Genomic DNA, 21249 nt, shown 5'->3' with positions numbered 1-21249 from the left:
ACTCCTAGAACACGTATAATCAAGACCCGGGAGAACTGACTTGTTTCCCACTCCCTGGTAAAAGAAAATGCAGGATGGCAGGGTCTGACATTTCACCATTTTATCTGAAACTATGAAATAGAAACAACTGTGCAAAGCACAAGATTCAAATTAAAAAAAAAACAAATGTCCAACTCTAAAAATATGCAATTGATGTTTAATAATCTGAGGATTAAGTAACAAACTCAAAAAAGATTTTTTACTTGCCTAGGCTCATTTCCTCTGAATTCTTCTATGATTTAAAAATAATCTATCACACTTATTGATTTAGAACCATTGGATTTTACTTCAGGAAAATCTAATATCTTTCAAAAAGTTATAATTTTAATGTTAGCACAAAAAAATTACTTCCTAACATTTCATTTTTAAAAAACTTTTCCGCAGCCAAAGATTCCTATTTTTGAATTACAGTACTGCAAGGCACATACAGAACTCACCTTCAAAACACACAGAAGATATACTCCCTGAAATAGAATTTAAAAATCCTTAAACAATTAGAAATACTACAAAGTTAGCAATTTTTTAGGTAAAAATGTTGTTCCTACAGGATCATGCACCTTTCTTAAAATCAGTTCAGCATATATGTATAAATAATCCTTTTTTAAAACATTTGTACTTGAAATGCGGATACAGTGGTGCTGAAGATAGCACTAAACAAAAACCTGAAAAGTACTATAGCCTAATAAATTTTATGTTATTGCCTTCATTAGAGACTGTATTATCTTCAGCATTTTAAAAGATTTGAATTTAATAATGGGGTACTATGCATGAAATAAAGGATTTTTTTCTTTCTTTTTAACCAGTATTTCTATCATTTCTAGCATCAATTCTTTTATAAAAGATGCTAAATGAATTATATTTTTTTGTTTAGTAAACGGAGGACGAGACCATTTAAATGCCTCTGCTAAATTTAATGCAGCTTAATTAGGGACTGGGTACACATTTTCCTCTGAAAATTTTTGGTCAAGCATGTCTAACCATAAAAGCAAATGGAATTTTAAGAGGTAGATTTTTTTCCCATGATGCATTTGCTAATAAATGTACTGTCAAGAAAATAAAAACAAGCACTGAGTGTGTTTTCTTTAAGTACAGGGTCTAATGAAAAGAAAAATAAAAGATAGGTATGATATTTGTTACAGTCTGACATTTTAACAGTCATAGTATTAGATGTTTTGTGACCAGTGCATTTTGGATTCTCTCAGGATCAAAATACGAGTCTGCCAACTGTATTAAATCCTCCTCCACCCCCTCCACCAGTTGGTCCACAGCTTCCTGGCGGGTCATTGTCATCAAATCCATTGGGCCGAAATGAACAGGAGGCAGATGCAGCTTGTAGGGCCCGGGCTCGAGCGTTCAACTCTTGTTCCTAAAATAAAAAAGAATTTTTATAAAATTAAAACCCTAAATGCAATGGATGAGTATATCATCTATATAAATATTTCAAAACTGATTTAATTCTTAATAAGCATCCCTCAAATCTCAGTAATTTAAAAAGTACTGACTACACTAATCCTTACCGAATCTTACTAAAGTACATAATCACAGATGGAACAAGTAATACAGAGAGCAAAATCCTGGTGTAACTCTACAGAATGACAGATCCTAAAGCCCATTCTTTTTCAATACTTCAGTTTGCAGAAGAGAAAATTGAAGTCCCACATCCTAAAATCCTATACAGGAACACTATTGTTCTTGTAAATACTCAACAACACACAGAGGAACAGATTTCCTTTCTAATACACAGAATGTAGAATTTAAAGGTTATGACAATGGGTTATCTACTCTTTATCCAGTGGGGCTATTTTGTATGTGGGTGATACAGTAAAAGGTATAAATAATGAAAGAAGGCTGAATGCTGCCTAGCCTTTCCTTAGAATACTTCTCAATAAATAAAGGTAGGATTTCAGTAACATTGCTAAGGAAAATGGTGCCTATCTCCTTACAGTATTACTTACAGCGTTTCCTTACCAGATTATCAGAACTTTTATCAGGAACCAGTCATACTGGTATACTTGCCAGACACATATTAGGTGCTCAATAAATATTAATGAGCTCAGATTAGAACACTATTAGCTACTTAGCTTCAGAAGGAGCAAATGTAAATAAATAATGGCGAATTCATTTGGCAAGGTGTCAAACTGCATTCTAAAACTGGTACAAACTCCTTGGAAGAAAATGTAAAATATTCTGGCACACACCCGTTTTTCTGGGAAAGGTTCTATAACTTTCAAATGACGTGCCAATTAGGTCTAAAAGCTACTCTTAATTTGTTAGGCATAATCATCCTGACGGCTTTAAAACTTTAAAAATACACTTAACAGTAATCATAAAAACTATACTTTTTCCAATTTTCAACTAAAAGCCCAGTTACTTTGCTCCAACTGACAAGGTAGTGTTATTTTATAATTTCTAGCTAAATTTTTCTAGTTAACTATTCTCCCTTCTTCACAAGGTGCCCAATTTTTTATTATGGAATAAAAAGCCAGGCTTACTTGGACATCTATTTCTCACATTATGAATACCTTATTTCTCAGCAACATACAGTGACAGTTGCGCAATTGCTAATACAAAAAAAATGATGAAGAATCACATATTTTTATAGCTGAATGTAACCTTAGATAAGAAATCCTTGTAACAGAATGGCCTAATTAACCAGTCTCAGGCAGGTTTAAAACTTAATTTGCAAGATACTTCTCCAAAAACTTCTTAATATACTGTGCTGGTTCCTTTGTATAATGTTTTTTAAGATATAATCTATTTTTTAATCTGTAAAATTAAAGTAAGAATTAAAATAGAACTAAAATTTTTAGTTTTATAGATAGAAAATAAAAGCTATAGGTATGTATATAAGAAATAGACACAAAAATGAGAAACAAAATCCTCATTGCTCTAGCTCTATAACCTATTAAACTATCCAAACAAGCAATGAAAATGACTCTGTATCTAAGACTGGTTTCAGATATAGATCATGTTCCCTAATGAAATAAATAAAACTGAATATGCAAGGTAGAGTTCAAGAAGTTCTGCTACCAAAAGAGATGGCAAATTTTGTTAGAAAGGAACTCCCCCTCAGAAGCAGTGTTAAAGGACACACACAATACAAAATTAAGTCTATTGCTTCTAAGACGCATGAAAGCTACATTGTATTTCAAGACAGCTTCCCAAGAAAGGAATATTCCTTTTTGGCTTTTTATCTACTTATATAAATATATGGCTGACAGAGAAAAATGTATGATATCCTGTTTTCAGAAGACAAGCTTAATGGATTGAAGCAGGGAAAACTGCTTCTCATTTTACTTCTTTTAATACAGATGTATAATGTCAAAAATTATGATTCTCATAGTATATATAATTTATATCCCAATTTTATATCAAGTATTAAAATTAATTCTTATTTCAGTAGTGGACTATAGGCCTGGAGTTACTGTTGCTTTGGGACAAATAACTTGCAAAATATTTAGATCTCTCATTTAAGTAAATATGTTAACATTAAATTAATCCATCTTTTATTTTTCTTTAAACTACATAGATATATTATGTATACTTTTCTGTATGTACGATGAAGAAAAATATTAAGACATTAAACTATCACCTCCTCCAAAGAAACAAAGGAAAGAAACCAAACAAGAAAGGACAGAAGCTCTGTCTGTAGCTGATGTGGGACACGTGGGGACAGGTGCTGATCTTCACAGTGCAGTGCTGGTGCTACTCACACAAACTTTCTCTCTCTGGATCCTACCCAAAGCATAATTTTGGTGTCCAGACACTAAAATAATACAGACATTCCTTATGCAAGTTGGACTGAAGGGAAAGAAAGAAATGAAGAAAAAGCCCTTCCCAAAATTTACCTGAGATCCACAATCTGCACTACTGTCCTATGTGTCAGGCTATGATACACAGCAGAAAATGGTTTGGTCACATGGGATTTTTTGCCCACTTTTCAATATCACTAATCTCACCAGTACCAGAAAGAGCAAGAGTTTCTTTGTAACACATGTCAATCTAGATATGATTTTAGTAAAATTTAAAAATGGAATCCCCAAAACAGCTTTTTAAAATTATACAAGATGAATTTCTAATGTGATTATGAAGAATTAAAAAAGTAGCTACCCTGATATGTACTATGATGGTAAATTCATTTGCAGTACTACTCAAGAGCAAAGGAACTCAAAATGTTCACTCCACATCCTTACTTTTACTAAGACTTGATTAAGTTTTTGCAATTGTTTTATAAATAGGTATAAAGCTATTATCTTAAAACTAAAGTTGTATTTTTTTTTAAGATTTTATTTATTTATTTGACAGAGAGAGACACAGCAAGAGAGGGAACACGAGCAGGGGGAGTGGGAGAGGGAGAAGCAGGCTTCCCACTGAGCAGGGAGCCCGATGCAGGGCTTGATCCCAGGACCCTGGGATCATGACCTGAGCCGAAGGCAGACACTTAACTACTGAGCCACCCAGGTGCCCCTAAAGTTGTATTCTTGACATAGCAATCTATTTTAAAGCATTACTATGAAATGAGCACAAATTTTGAACTATACCTCAAAAATGTAAAAACAAAAACGAAAATAGGAACGAAAACATGTATGTATACATATATGTGTGTGTGTATATATATATATATATATATATATATATGCTCCATGTATTCAAAACAATATAGTCTCTTAACACAAACTTAAAATACCAGAATGATTCAGTTAAATTGTATGAGAGCCATTACAATTCAAACCTCAACATGAATCAATTACATTATTGTATTTAAAAGTCAATAATACAAAGTATAAATGTACTTAAGTTTTTAAGTAAGAGTTGAGTATTTATTATCATAATTTGCTTCAAAAAGGTAGTTTGGTAATAAGCATTGATTTAATAGCTGGTCTTAATACAGGAACATAAATATGTTATTGTAAAATTTGGCAGTTATCTTTTTTACATTAAATAACTTGCCAATCTGAGACTTCAGACAGAATTCAGAACTACAAGCACTGAAAAACTGAATTAACAAAGTATATAATGCTTTCCTTTATAGTGACAATGGGCCTTAAAACAATAATGAAAAGAATGGCTTATCACATTCAGATATTGTAAATATTGTAAGGAGGTAAATAGTTAAGAAAGAGAAAATCATTTGGGGAAAGGCTGTAATAAAGTAGTTGTTATGGTTACAAGAGCTTTTGGCAATCCAATCACAGAAATAAAGCAGTTCCTCATCTTTTTAAAACCCATGTCTCTCTCCTTTGATAAATATACTGTTTTACCCAATCACTGATATATAATCTGCATATTTTCACAAGTCAAGATTGTACTAGGCCTTATTATCTGTATCTTATATCACAGAAGTTTTCTATTTCAACCTAATCCTCTTGCCCTTACTGCTCTTTTCTAATCTTCAAAAATCATGATGATTAATATCTGGTGCGTATTTAATATCTAGCAAGAAGGATATGGTTGAATACATCCTGTTACCTAAATCATAAGCCTTCTGACTGGATGTAAGAATCTTTGGTGGTGAATCTGGTTTAATAAATATTGTTTCTAAATTTTTTTTTCTGAAAAATACATTATTTTTGTGTTACTCTAGAACATTGCCACACTACACTCCTTTAACAATGTATCATGTAGGGGCGCCTGGGTGGCTCAGTCGTTAAGCGTCTGCCTTCCGCTCAGGTGGTGATGCCAGGGTCCTGGGATCGAGCCCCGCATTGGGCTCCCTGCTCCGCAGGAAGCCTGCTTCTCCCTCTGCCACTCTCCCTGCTTGTGTTCCTTCTCTCACTGTGTCTCTCTCTGTCAAATAAATAAATAAAAATCTTTAAAAAAAAAAACAACAATGTATCATTATTTGAGTATTTTATAGTATGGTAAATTTGAAAACTTTTGAGAAAATTTCCTTCTAAAAATCAGTACTATAGTGACCCATTTCTTAATCTGTATCTTTCAGCTTTGTGATTTTCAAACACAAAATTTTTAGAACTTACTTATGTAAACTCATAAAGTCACTTGGACTATACAGTTAATACAACTACAATTTCACTGATAATTTAGTGTTGGTTTTTATGCTATTAGCAAGTTGGCAGGTTTCAGAGAAAAATACTTGCAGCAAGATCTAGCTCATATGAAACACCTTTGTTCCATGGCTTTTATTTACTAATTGTTCTATTAGCTTCTTGGTTTTATTGCTCAGTTCCTTAAAGAATACAAATATGTGTTTTTTTTTTAAAGATTTTATTTATTTATTTGAGAGAGAGAGAATGAGAGAGAGAGAAAGCACATGAGAGGGGGGAGGGTCAGAGGGAGAAGCAGTCTCCCTGCCTAGCAGGGAGCTCGAGGCGGGACTCGATCTAGGGACTCCAGGATCATGACCTGAGCCGAAGGCAGTCGCCTAACCAACTGAGCCACCCAGGCACCCACAAATATGCTTTTTTAAATATATTCTACCTTTCAATGTCCTTTATCTTATTCACCTGAATGTTAGTAAGTGCCCTGAAAATATCTGTAAAATAGTCTAGAATGGAATAAACACCAAATTTAGCAGCTGTTTCCCCTGGTAGGTGGGACTAAAGAGAGGGAAGATACTTTCCATTTTACTAAGCTTCCTATATTTCTGTATGGAATGATTTGATAATGATCACATCTTTTGTAATTAAAAACAAGTGAGGTCTTGGGGCGCCTGGGTGGCTCAGTTGGTTAGGTGACTGCCTTCAGCTCAGGTCATGATCCTGGAGTCCCAGGATCGAGTCCCACATCGGGCTCCCTGCTCAGTAGTGAGTCTGCTTCTCCCTTTGACCCTCCCCCCCTCATGCTCTCTCATTCTCTCTCTCAAATAAATAAATAAAATCTAAAACAAAACAAAACAAAAACAAGTGAGGTCTTTTATACTACATCTAATTGCAACTTTTCATAATTAATTCATAACACTAGAAAGTAAGATAATTTATATAGGCTGAACCCATTTCATATAAACCCAGACTCAAATTTCAGAACTGCCACTCTGTAAATTCCTTCAAAATGCAGAAAGTTGGATTTCAAAATTAGGGTATTCATTTAACCATTAAACCAATTGTTTAAATATTTTCCACAAATGATGAAGTTTTTATTTCCAACTTACCTGTAAATATAGTTTATTGTCTTTTGTTATAGCATCCATAAGTTCTTTCTGTAGAGGAGGGTCTCCATTTACCCAGAGTCCACTGGTTGAACTGTTACCACTTAAACTGTTGGTGCTATTCTGTTTTTTATATAAAAGCACATAAGCTGTGTCCTTTGGAAACCTACTCGTAATTTTCTGGACTGACTGAAATGAAGTAAATGTCACTCTGCTGTCATTAAATAAAAACCATTCTTTTGACATTTCCTTATTTTCTAAATCCTGTTCAATAACTGCACCGGGACTATTTCTCCCCAGTAAATGACTCTGGGAGGATGCTAACGCCAGAGTTTCAGACTGATGGCACATCTGGTATGAGGACTCTGTACCTGTGATGTTTCTGGCATAAGAATAGTAATGCCCACTTTCAGAGGATATACCAGAGTGAACGACAACGGAACTTAATAGATATGGCACCAATCTGGAGCAGCAAGTTTCTTCAGTTCCAGAAGGCTTTAATTTTTTAGCTAGGTTCTCACTAATATCAGTGAAGTCAACATCTATAGACCAGCTTTCTGACAATGAAGAGAAAGAAGTAGTTCTTTTAACTGGCAACTCCAAAACCAGTGGCAGTGACACGTTGTCTAAAATTTTTCTTCTCACGTGATACTTTTGATCATATGAAAATCTCAGGAGAGTAAGAATAAGGTACTCAGGCTCCTCCGTGATTTGCATAGTTTTCTCTGCATTCTGCAAAGAGGCACAGTTTTCACAATAATACTGGTTGTCGCCAGTAAGAATCTCTGGAGCCAAAAAATAATTTAGTAAGTCAGTTACTGAAGGTGTGCTTCCACCTCCTGGTTTCTGAGGTACATCTTTGTTAACAAGAATCCTGCTAGATTCACTGGGGACACAGGTGTTTTCAGTACAGCAAAACTCATCAGAAGGACTGCCTAACATTCTTTCATTCATAGCTAAGTCACAAACAAATGCACCTTTTGCTGGATTATAAACTCCTGGTTCTTCTGAAGGACCGGGTTCATCGGCTTGCATTAGACCACCATCTTGTGTATTGGGTGATGATGCTGGATCTTGAAAGGACAAGTTTTCAATAGAAGAGGAAGGACAAAAGGCCAGTGAAAGATCGGTAAAGGCTTCCACTTTTTGTGAGGTACTCCTGCAGTTCAGACAACATATGTGAGTTCGTAGTTTTCCTCCAAACATTTTTTCTATTAAAGTCTTCTCACCATCACTTGTGCAAGGGCTCTCTGTTAGTACAGCTGCCTTACTGGCTACTTCCTGCAAAGAAGTTTCATTGCACCCCAGACTTTCAGAAGGCTTGTGTGAGGACTGAACTTTCAAGATCTTTTCTTCTTCATGTAGCCTGCAGGAGAGTATATATACCATTATATCGCTACTTCACTTAAGTTTCAATGTCACTGCTATTTAAAAATACTGGTGGCTTATATAAACAGCCAAATTATTTTTATCAAATATAAGACTTAATTTTAAAAAATCCAGTTTTTCCTCTTTTAAAATAAGAGGAATATCGAACAATTTGAGAATGTAAATTAGAAGTGAGGGGCTATCACGACTCTATAGACTCATTCCTTCTTCATACTGCTATTTTATAGCACTTATTACATGATACTAAGTGATTATCTTATGTCTGCTAATAATCTTATATATCTTTTTATTTTCTCATAGAAAACCTGGTACAAAGACATCTCATAGAAAGACTGGTACAAAGAAGCTACTCGACATGTCCTTAGCTGATTGCACATGTTAAGTTCAACTAACTTTACTAGTCATCCATGTAAAAGAAGGGAGGCAACGATCTGGAGAAGATACAGGTTTTATTAATTAAGTGGTAAGGACACAGTAAAATATACCAAACTCATCTAATTATGCACTGATCTAAAGGAGCAACTATTAAATTTTTTGGTCTCTGGACCCTGTTATACTCTTTAACAGTAACTGAGGAGGGGGCGGAGCAAGACAGCGGAGGAGTAGGAGACCTGGATTTAGTCTGGTGTCAGGAATTCAGAGGGATAGGGATCAAACCATTCTGAACACCTATGAACTCAACAGGAGATCGAAGAAAAGAATAGCAACAACTCTGAACAGAAAAGCGACCACTTTCTGGAAGGTAAGACCTGCGGAGAAGTGAATCCAAGGTGATATTCGGGAGGATAGACGGCGGGGGAGGGGGCCTCTGTCCGCCGCTTCTGGCAAGTGATAGAGCCGCAGAGCACAAAATCAGAACTTGAGAAGTCTGCTCCGCTGAGGGACGTCGCTCCAATGGCTAAGCGGGGGCTGGAACCCTCACGGGACAGTGTGGTCTCAGGACCCTCGGGGTCACAGAAAGACTGGGGGTACCTGAGTGAGGCAGAGCTCCCAGGTATCGGAACGGGGAAGCCGGCTACAGAGACAGAGCTGAGGCACGGGCTCTCAGCTCCAGGTTGCCATAAACTGTGATCTGCGGCAGTCGGGCCACTGCTCCTCCAGCAGGGACCCAACAAGCGGCAGATCCGGGAGACTCCCCTTCCTCCCCTGGGAGGAGCGGCGCGGGAGCGCACCGCAGGGATCTGCTGGGTTTGGGAACTCTACACCGAGTCCGGTGCCAGAGATAGAAATGCTCGGTCACAGGCCGGGTGAGCGTGGAGTGCGGCTGCAGAAAGGGAGACGGGAGCGATTGACTGCTTTTCTCTGGGGGCGCACTGAGGAGCGGGGCCCCGACTTCTTGGCTCCTCCCCGGCGGAGATTAGGAGACCGCCATTTTCACTCTAGTCCTCCAAAGCTGTACTGAAGGCTTGCAGGGAACAAAAGCTCCCGAGAGCAAACCCAAGCAGATTACTTAGCCGGACTGACAAGGGTGGGGCAATTCCACCTCCGGCAAAAACATGTGGGAACCACGGCAACAGGACCCTCCCCCAGAAGATCAGCAAGAACAGCCAGCCAAGACCAAGTTTACCCATCAATGAGAACTGCAGAACTCCAGCACTAGGGAATACTGAACATAGAATTCATGGCTTTTTTACCATGATTCTTTAGTCTTTCAAAGTTAATTTTTTAACTGTTTTTTTTTTAATTTTTCTTTTTCCCTTTTTCAACCAACATCTTATCAATCCCTTTTTAAAAAAAAACATTTTTATTTTTCATTTTCAGAGTCATATTCTATCCCTTCATAGTAGTTACCCTTATTTTTGGCATATATATATAAGTTGTTCTCTCTTTAAAATTTTGAGATACAGTTTCTTCTAACACATCAAAATATACCCTAAATCTCTAGTGTATGGCTTTGTTCTAGTCTCCTGCCTGATCACATTCTCTCCCCCCTTTTTTTTCTTTCTTTCTTTTATTTTAATCCTCTTCTTTCTTTTTTCAAATAACTTACCTTATCGGTTCCTTTTATAAAATTTTTTATAATTTTCATCTTTACAGTCATATTCCATCCCTTCATCGTATCAACCCTTATTTTGTACATATATAAGTCTTTCTTTCTTTAAAATTTTGGGAGGCACTTTCTTCTAACAGACCAAAATATACCCAAAATCTAGTGTGTGGCACTGATCTATGCACCAGCCTGATCATTCTTGATCATATTCTGTTTTTTTTGTTTTGTTTTGTTCTGTTTTTGTTTGTTTTTATCTTTTTCTTTTTTTTTTCTCTCTTTCTTTTTCTTTCTTTCCCTTTCTTTTCCCCTGGTTTCAGGTCTTTTCTGATTTGTTTAGAGTATATTTTCTGGGGACGTTGTTACCCTGTTAGCATTTTGTTCTCTCATTCATCTATTCTCCTCTGGACAAAATGACAAGACAGAAAAAAATCACCTCAACAAAAAGAACAAGAGGTAGTACCGTTTGCCAGGGACTTACTCAATATGGACGTTAGTACGATGTCGGACATAGAATTCAGAATCATGATTTTAAATATACTAGCTGGGCTTGAAAAAAGCATGGAAGTTATTAGAGAAACCCTTTCTGGAGAAATAAAAGAACTAAAATCTAACCAAATTGAAATCAAAAAGGCTATTAATGAGGTGCAATAAAAAATGGGGGCACTAACTGCTAGGACAAATGAGGCAGAAGAGAGAATCAGCGATATAGAAGACCAAATGATGGACAATAAAGAAGCTGAGAAAAAGAGAAACAACTACTGGATCACGAGGGCAGAATTCGAGAGATAAGCAATACGATAAGACGAAACAACATTAGAATAATTGGGATCCCAGAAGAAGAAGAAAGAGAGAGAGGGGCAGAAGGTATCTTGCAGCAAATTATAGCAGAGAACTTCCCTAATTTGGGGAAGGAAACAGGCATCAAAATCCAGGAGGCACAGAGAACCCCTCTCAAAATCAATAAAAATAGGTCAACACCTTGACATCTAATAGTAAAACTTATGAGTCTCAGAGACAGAGAAAAATCCTGCAAGCAGCTCGGGAGAAGAGATCTGTAACCTATAATGGTAGAAACATTAGACTGGCAACAGACCTATCCACAGAGACCTGGCAGGCCAGAAAGGACTGGCATGATATATTCAGGGCACTAAACGAGAAAAATATGCAGCCAAGAATACTATATCCAGCTAGGCTGTCATTGAAAATAGGAGAGATAAAAAGCTTCCAGGACAAACAAAAACTAAAGGAATTTGCAAACACGAAACCAGCCGTACAAGAAATATTGAAAGGGGTCCTCTAAGCAAAGAGAGAGCCTAAAAGCAGCATAGATCAGAAAGGAACATAGACAATATACAGTAACAGTCACCTTACAGGCAATACAATGGCACTAAATTCATACCTTTCAATAGTTACCCTAAATGTAAATGGCCTAATGCCCCAATCAAAAGACACAGGCTATCAGATTGGATTAAAAAACAAGACCCATCGATATGCTGTCTGCAAGAGACTCATTTTAGACCCGAAGATACCCCCAGATTGAAAGTGAGGGGGTGGAAAACCATTTACTATGCTAATGGACACCAAAAGAAAGCTGGGGTGGCAATCCTTATATCAGACAAATTAGATTTTAAACTAAAGAGTGTAATAAGAGATAAGGAAGGACACTATATCCTACTTAAAGGGTCGATCCAACAAGAAGATCTAACAATTGTAAATATCTATGCCCCTAACATGGGAGCAGCCAATTATATAAGGCAATTAATAACAAAAACAAAGAAACACACTGACAACAATACAATAATAGTGGGGGACTTTAACACCCCCCTGACTGAAATGGACAGATCATCTAAGCAAAAAATCAACAAAGAAATAAAGACTTTAAATGACACACTGGACCAAATGGACTTCACAGACATATTCAGAACATTCCATCCCACAGCAACAGAATACACATTCTTCTCTAGTGCCCATGGAACATTCTCCAGAATAGATCACATACTAGGTCACAAATCAGGTCTCAACCGGTACCAAAAGACTGGGATTATTCCCTGCATATTTTCAGACCACAGTGCTTTGAAACTAGAACTCAATCACAAGAGGAAAGTTGGAAAGAACTCAAATACATGGAGGCTAAAGAGCATCCTACTAAAGAATAAATGGGTCAACCAGGAAATTAAAGAAGAATTAAAAAAATTCATGGAAACCAATGAAAATGAAAACACAACTGTTCAAAATCTTTGGGATACAGCAAAGGCAGTCCTGAGAGGAAAGTCTATAGCAATACAAGCCTTTCTCAAGAAACAAGAAAGGTCTCAAATACACAACCTAACCCTACACCTAAAGGAGCTGGAGAAAGAACAGCAAATAAAGCCTAAACCCAGCAAGAGAAAAGAAATAATAAAGATCAGAGCAGAAATCAATGAACTAGAAACCAAAAGAACAGTAGAACAGATCAACGAAACTAGGAGCTGGTTCTTTGAAAGAATTAACAAGATTGATAAACCCCTGTCCAGACTGATCAAAAAGAAAAGAGAAATGACCCAAATCAATAAAATCATGAATGAAAGAGGAGAGATCACAAGCAACACCAAAGAAATACAAACAATTATAAGAACGTATTATGAGCAATTCTATGCCAGCAAATTAGACAATCTGGAAGAAATGGATGCATTCCTAGAGATGTATCAACTACCAAAACTGAACCAGGAAGAAATAGAAAACCTGAACAGACCTATAAACACTAAGGAAATTGAAGCAGTCATCAAAAATCTCCCAACAAACAAAAGCCCAGGGCGAGATGGCTTCCCAGGGGAATTCTACCCAACTTTTAAAGAAGAATTAATACCTATTCTCCTGAAACTGTTCCAAAAAATAGAAATGGAAGGAAAACTTCCAAACTCGTTTTATGAGGCCACCATTACCTTGATCCCAAAACCAGACAAAGACCCCATCAAAAAGGAGAATTACAGACCAATATCCTTGATGAACACGGATGCAAAAATACTCACCAAAATACTAGCCAACAGGATCTAACAGTACATTAAAAGGATTATTCACCAAGACCAAGTGGGATTTATCCCTGGGCTGCAAGGTTGGTTCAACATCCACAAATCAATCAACGTGATACAATACATTAACAAAAGAAAGACCAAGAATCATATGATCCTTTCAATAGATGCAGAAAAAGCATTTGACAAAGTACAGCATCTTTCTTGATCAAAACTCTTCACAGTATTGGGATAAAGGGTACATACCTCAATATCATAAAAGCCATCTATGAAAAATCTACAGCGAATATCATTCTCAATGGGGAAAATTTTCCCCCTAAGGTCAGGAACGCGTCAGGGATGTCCACTATCACCACTGTATTCAACACAGTATTAGAAGTCCTAGCCACAGCAATCAGACAACAAAAAGAAATCAAAGGCATCCAAATCGGCAAAGAAGAAGTCAAACTCTGTTTACAGATGATATGATACTGTATGTGGAAAACCCAAAAGACTCCACCCCAAAACTGCTAGAACTCACACAGAAATTCAGTAAAGTGGCAGGATATAAAATCAATGCACAGAAATCAGTGGCATTCCTATACACCAACAACAAGACAGAAGAGAGACAAATCAAGGAGTCTATCCCATTTAAAACTGCACACAAAACCATAAGATACCTAGGAATAAATCTAACCAAAGAGGCAAAGGATCTGTACTCAGAAAACTGTAAACTACTCATGAAAGAAAGTGAGGAAGACACAAAGAAATGGAAAAACGTTCCATGCTCATGGATTGGAAGAACAAATATTGTGAAGATGTCAATGCTACCTAGAGCAATCTACACATTCAATGCAACCCCCATCAAAATACCATCCCCTTTTTTAAAGAAATGGAACAAATAATCCTAACATTTGTATGGAACCAGAAAAGACCCCGAATAGCCAGAGGAATGTTCAAAAGGAAAGCAAAGCTGGCGGCATCAGAATTCCAGACTTCCAGCTCTATTACAAAGCTGTCATCATCAAGACGGTATGGTACTGGCACAAAAACAGACACACAGAGCAATGGAACAGAATAGAGAGCCCAGAAATGGACCCTCAACTCTATGGTCAACTCATCTTTGACAAAGCAGGAAAGAATGTCCAATGGAAAAAAGACAGTCTCTTCAACAAATGGTGTTGGGAAAATTGGACAGCCACATGCAGAAGAATGAAACTGGACCATTTCCTTACACCACACACAAAAATAGACTCCAAATGGCTGAAAGACCTAAACGTGAGACAGGAGTCCATCAAAATCCTAAAAGAGAACACAGGCAGCAACCTCTTTGATCTCAGCTGCAGCAACTTCTTTCTAGAAACATCGCCAAATGCAAGGGAAGGAAGGGCAAAAATCAACTATTGGGATTTCATCAAGATAAAAAGCTTTTGCACAGCAAAAGAAAGACTCTACAAAACCAAAAGACACCAACCGAATGGGAGAAGATATTTGCAAATGACATATCGATAAAGGGCTAGTATCCAAAATCTATAAAGAACTTATCAAACTCAACACCCAAAGAACAAATAATCCAATCAAGAAATGGGCAGAAGATATGAATAGACATTTTTCCAAAGAAGACATACAAATGGCCAACAGACACATGAAAAAGTGCTCAACATCGCTTGGTATCAGGGAAATCCAAATCAAAACCTCAATGAGATACCACCTCACACCCGTCAGAATGGCTAAAATTAACAAGTCAGGGAACGACAGATGTTGGCGGGGATGTGGAGAAAGGGGAACCCTCCTACACTGTTGGTGGGAATGCAAGCTGGTGCAACCACTTTGGAAAACAGTATGGAGGTTCCTCAAAAAGTTGAAAATAGAGTTGCCATACGATCCAGCAATTGCACTGCTGGGTATTTACCCCAAAGATACAAATGTAGGGATCCGAAGCGGTATGTATACCCCAATGTTTATAACTGCAATGTCCACAATAGCCAAACTGTGGAAAGAGCCAAGATGTCCACTGACAGATGAATGGACAAAGAAGATGTGGTATATATATATACAATGGAATATTATGCAGCCATCAAAAGGAATGAGATCTTGCCATTTGCAACAACGTGGATGGAACTGGAGGTTGTTATGCTGAGTGAAATAAGTCAATTGGAGAAAGACATGAGGAATTCTTAATCTCAGGAAACAAACTGAGGGTTGCTGGAGTGGGGGTGGGGTGGGAGGGATGGGGTGGCTGGGTGATAGACATTGGGGAGGGTATGTGCTATGGTGAGTGCTGTGAATTGTGCAAGACTGTTGAATCACAGATCTGTGCCTCTGAAACAAACAATGCAATATATGTTAAGAAAAAAAAAGAAGAAGATATCAGGAGGAGAAGAATGAAGGGGGGGAAATTGGAGGGGGAGACGAACCATGAGAGATGATGGACTCTGAAAAAGAAACTGAGGGTTCTAGAGGGGAGGGGGGTGGGGGGATGGGTTAGCCTGGTGATGGGTATTGAGGAGGGCACGTTCTGCGTGGAGCACTGGGTGTTGTACACATACAATGAATCATGGAACACTACATCAAAAACTAATGATGTAATGTATGGTGATTAACATGACAAAAAAATTTAAAGGAAAAAGAATAGAAAACAAAACAAATAGTATAGAGCAGCCCTGAGACTAAAATCTTTGAGAACTGCTGCAATAAACACATAAATTCGATCCTCAGGGCCTGGGCTGCAAATTTGGATCCAATGAAAAATCTGTCAGAAAAAAAAATTGTGATCAAAAAGAATGGAGTGCCTTGTGAAAACAAAAAGAAAAATCGCTCTCATGATGAAGAAACCAGCTAATAAAAAAGACCAGGAAAAGCAAAAGTTCCCTGACGAAAAATAATTCAAGGAACCTGTGAAGCTCCTAGGACTCTAGGTTCTGCCTTCATCTTTGTTTACAGAGTTTGGACCATTACGCATCTACTCAGACAATAACTGGGAGTTTAATGCTTTAAGAAGAGAGTAGATTTAATGCATGATCAAAGGCAGCAAATTGTGTAAGTTATAACTTACAGCAAACTGTCTTCATCTATCTCATGGCCTTTAACTTCTACATAACTTCTTTGAGATCTAGCTTCTTGAAAGAATGAGCTGTGGTTGGTGTTCCACTTCTTTCCCATTTCTTGTCCCTTCACAGTCTGGCTTCCACCCCAACCTAAAACCTTAAGCTTTTAAAGTTGGCAAATGAACTCTACCAATAAAAGATAACTTCTTTCTCAAAAAAAAAAAAAAAAAGTAACTGAGGAAAATTGAGGAACCCAACAGCTTTCATTCATGTGGTTAGATCCACCCATATTTACTGTATTCAAAAACTGAGAATAAAATAATACATTTGAAAACAATAATAAACCCACTATGTGTTAATATTAATAATATTCATTATGAAAAAGTTATATTTTCTAAAACCAAAAAATTTAGTGAGAAGAATGGCATTGTTTTACATTTTGCAAATATTTCAAGTATCTGGCTTAACAGAAGACAGCTGGATCCTCATAGCTGTTCTCCATTCAATCTATTGTGATATGTTGTTCTGGATGAAGCATATGAAGAAAATCTGGCTTTGATTACATATACACATATAGTTAGAAAAGGGAAGACCCCCGAAAATGTTTTTGGAACTCCTAGGGGGTCTTTGTACCACACTCTGAGAACAGCTGGTCCAAAGTAAGAAAATAAAAAAAAAAAGACACCAAATTAAAAACAAAGAACACTTAAATATATACAGTAAATGCAAGGTACTTTAAAGATTAACATTTGAAATATGTTTTTAAAGGCAAAAACAATATGCCACAGTGTTATGAAAGAAAACAATTCAAATCATAACTTTCAAAATACGTTTTACCTGTCTAGCAGAAACCTGAGGTATTCAGAACAGTCTTGCTGTGATCTGGGGGTAAACCATGGAGGTCTAGAAGCCTCAAAGAATACCCGAGGTGCATATGCTTCTCTCTTGATATCAGTAGAGAAAATACAAGGAAGTGATTCTCACACCATGAATCAAATAACTGAAATCTTCATTTACAGTGTTTAGTAAAGATTAATTAAAATTACATTGCACTTAACCCTACTACAGAGTGCCAGAAATGGGGACAGATAAAATTAGAAATAAATTTAGGTAATCTTCAGTCATAACTTCTCATTCTGCAGGTAAGAATTAACATCTAGAGAAACATGTGACTTGCCCGAGGTTAGACAGCTGAAGTAGTGCCAGAGGGAGTCCACATTAGAACCTAGGTCTCTCGAACACTTAATATAATGCTACTGGCATTATCTCTCTATGACAGTCATATGCTTGCATCCGTAATATTTTGGAAATTATAAGAAAAAGACAAACTGAAGAATATATATTTTAGATAAAATGATAAGGGGGAGTACTGTATAGGGCCATGCCTATCTACTTTAAGTGAAAATTTCTTTGACTAGGTACACATTTCATAAATGCACAGAATGTAAGTATATTGTTTAGGGTCCTTGCTGATTTTTTTTTTTGGTGTGGAGGACGCTTAGTGAAGTGGTTGCTCACTGACTTTGAAGCAATCTTGGTTCAAATCCTAGATTTTGCAACAACAAAAAGGAACTGAAAAGGCATCTGAAAAGATGTGATTATAACTTGAAAACTTAGAATTCTCCTGACATTTTGAATATTTTTGGTATATAACAGAGTCCTCAGTTAAGAAAAATATCAAAATAGGGGTGTTGATAGCATTCTGAAGGAAGGAACTTTAACATACCAGTTGAGCATGAGCTCTAGAGTCATTTGGTTCATACCCCAATTTGCCACTTGTTTGCATGACCCTGAAAAGCAGGTAATGTAAACCCAGTTTCTTCATCTGTAAAATGGGGATACTACCTTATTAGTTCATAGATTGTTTTTGAGGATTAAGAAATAATACATGTAAACTACTTAGGATAGAAGCTAGGCAAATTTAAATGCTCAGGAAGTGTTAGCTTTCTCAATTATAAGAAAAGCCTTTTCAATTACATAGGGAAATCTATCTACTTAAAACAATCCTTGTTGGCTTGCTATCAGACAAGGTCTCTACTGTGACATAACTTTCATTAGGTTCTCTTGTGAATTCCTTTCTTCTTTCCTTGGGAGCATGGAACCCTCCTATAGTTTTTTTCTAACAGTTCTGATTCAGTAAGGTAATATAGTATATATAATGTATTTATATCTACATATACACACATAGATACATATACATTTTATACAGTGTATGGTAAATATAGATTAGTGATAAAGCAAGTACAGAAATCAATTTACTAGGAAAATAATGTTTGGCAGTTGGAGGGAAAAGATTTCGTCTCCCTTCGTCCTGAGATATTAAATTTAGTTTGTAAACATATTTTCCTCAGAAAGAGAATGATTATCTCTTTTTAATTTATCTTCAGAAAGAGAAAATTATATCTTTGAGTATATTACTACTTATAGGCTATCACTCATATGTTAATTTTTTCCATTTAAGAAGTTATACTTGAGCTATTTCACAGCTTATAGATAGAAACAAGGCATTCTTATCAACTCAATCCCATTAAAGCTATCTTCTCTTCTGACTCTCCCACCTACTCCTTTAGAACTCTGTAAAAGTAAGACAATCAGAGTAAAACCAGAAAATAGTAATATACATTATTTATAAGTGATATTTATATTATTCATATGTACTACTCAAAACTTAAGAGTTCCTTGAGCATAAGAATTCCCTTCCCCTTTGAATGTTTATCAGACTCCATATTGTATCTCTCAATAAATGTCTCTTAAATGAATATTTACTATATATGACTTTCTTGCCAGCAGCACAAATTCATTTTCTTGGATTAATTTGTGGACATAAAAGATCATCATAAAATTTTAAGCCTTAGAACTTAACAGATGAAGTTGTTTATCTATTAAGTTCTAGAGCTTAAAATTTTGGTCACAATGAGAATGAGAGGGCACATATATAAGAAATAGGAGAAAAAAGAAGCCAATGTGCCACAAGATTATTTTATTATTATTGTGAAAAATCTATCAATTTACTATCTATAAGCTATTAAAGATGCACTTATTTATCGGGGGAGAAAATCAGCTTTTATCTATAATAGTTAGAACAAAGGGTCAGCATAATATTCATCTATAAGAATGGAAAACGGGGAAGAAATAAAAACTTAGAGCATATCCTGATTTTAGGCAGGATCTCTTTAAGCATATCTAAATGGATTTGTTGTGCTGCGTCAAATATGTATTATTTAAAAAAGATTCACCAAGTTTGGTATAATGTGAAGTTTAAAGAATATTATCAATGAACTTAACATATACATACTACACACACCTACACTCACCTGTGTATGAGCCAAAAAGGCAAAGAGATGCTGTAATTTTTTCATTAATGAATTGCACCCATTTAGATTTAAAGATAATACTTGTCTCCTGAAACTGAAAGAGAATAAAACAGTGAGTCTTGTATACATGTACATACATACACACAAGCATTTTTTAAAAGCTAAAAGGAAGTTAGTTCAAGAACTTATCTTCAAAGCAAAATGTCACTCACCTGATGGCCCTTTACCTAGCAGAGTTACTACTTACAACGTAGTGAAGAAGGAAGGGAAGAATGATGATAAACAAAACAGTTACTATGGGACCAGGTAATGGCCTATGTGCTGTCACATATTATTCCTATTTTCTGGATTAGCAAACAGAAATGGATTAAGCTATTAATTAATGACTTAAATAAGCAACTTTTAAATTCTTTCACACACCTGCATGAAATAAAAAATATATTGTCAACAAAACATACTATAACGTTAGAGTGATTTAAAGACTATGGTACAAGTACAGGATGGGAAAAGGATAAATTATTCAAACAAGAGAATAGGAACAATTCAGTATCCACTTGGAAAAATATGGAATTAAATAAAATTTTACATTATTACAAATGCCACACAGGAGTAATGAGATAATGTAAAATAGAAAACTACTGAAGTATTTAAAATAAAAAAGAGGGGGGAAATGTCGAGGGGGGAAGCCTTCCTACAATTCAGACACTACAAATGAGAAATAGCAGATTTCACTACATAAAATAAAAAATTACAAATGAAACACTCTACAAATTTGAATCACACTAACAGGAAGAGAGCATGTAATGAAGGATTATCATCCAGAGTATATAAAATCAGTATGAAAAAGAAAAAAACTCAATAGAAAGGTGCACAAAAGAAAGAACAGGTTATTTAGAAAACAAACACAAATGAACAAAGAAAAACATAGACAGAAAACTGTAATGGTCAGCAATATTGCAAATTAAAGCAAAAAGATGTTTTTCCCCCAATTAGAAAAAATTTTCAAGACTGCTAAAGGTATGGGGTCACAGGTACAATTATATATTAGTACACAAGTTCAAATGCTACAGTCTTTCTGGAGAGCAATTTGGCATACCCCTTTCAAAGGAAAACCTCTACATCCGCATAGGGGCAGAGATGTTAATTATGAGCAAAATAACCTAATGTTCATCAACAGGTGTATGGTTAAATAAAATATAGTACATCTATTTATTCAGAATGACAGTTCTGTCACTACCCTATCATGGGAATACTTCCAACATGAATCATTAAAAGATAAAAGCAAGTGCTGGAAAAAAACATATAAATAAGACTATAAATATTTTTTTAAAACAATGTATTTTTTCTTGTTCTAGATAAAATCTTATAACTGTCAAAA

General features: G+C 36.0%; 1 protein-coding gene across 2 annotated transcripts in view; it reads right to left on the bottom strand.

Annotated features, from left to right (window-relative positions):
• Positions 1–341: 341 nt before the first annotated feature.
• USP38 (ubiquitin specific peptidase 38) overlaps positions 342–21249 on the bottom strand; it is a 39605-nt gene continuing 18697 nt past the window's right edge. For both annotated transcript variants that reach the window (XM_027598605.1, XM_027598606.1), the window contains 4 exons: positions 19872–19965; positions 17395–17501; positions 7148–8510; positions 342–1405 (listed from right to left, as the gene is read on the bottom strand). In XM_027598605.1, the coding sequence (XP_027454406.1) occupies positions 1244–1405; positions 7148–8510; positions 17395–17501; positions 19872–19965 (1726 nt within the window). In that variant the 3' untranslated portion in view covers positions 342–1243. The remainder of the gene's footprint in view (positions 1406–7147; positions 8511–17394; positions 17502–19871; positions 19966–21249) is intronic.

This window comes from Zalophus californianus, chromosome 2 (assembly GCF_009762305.2).
Source record: "Zalophus californianus isolate mZalCal1 chromosome 2, mZalCal1.pri.v2, whole genome shotgun sequence".
Taxonomy (NCBI): Eukaryota; Metazoa; Chordata; class Mammalia; order Carnivora; family Otariidae; genus Zalophus; species Zalophus californianus.
The sequence above is the reverse complement of the archived record's forward strand: the minus strand, read 5'-3'. Positions and strand labels throughout refer to the sequence as shown.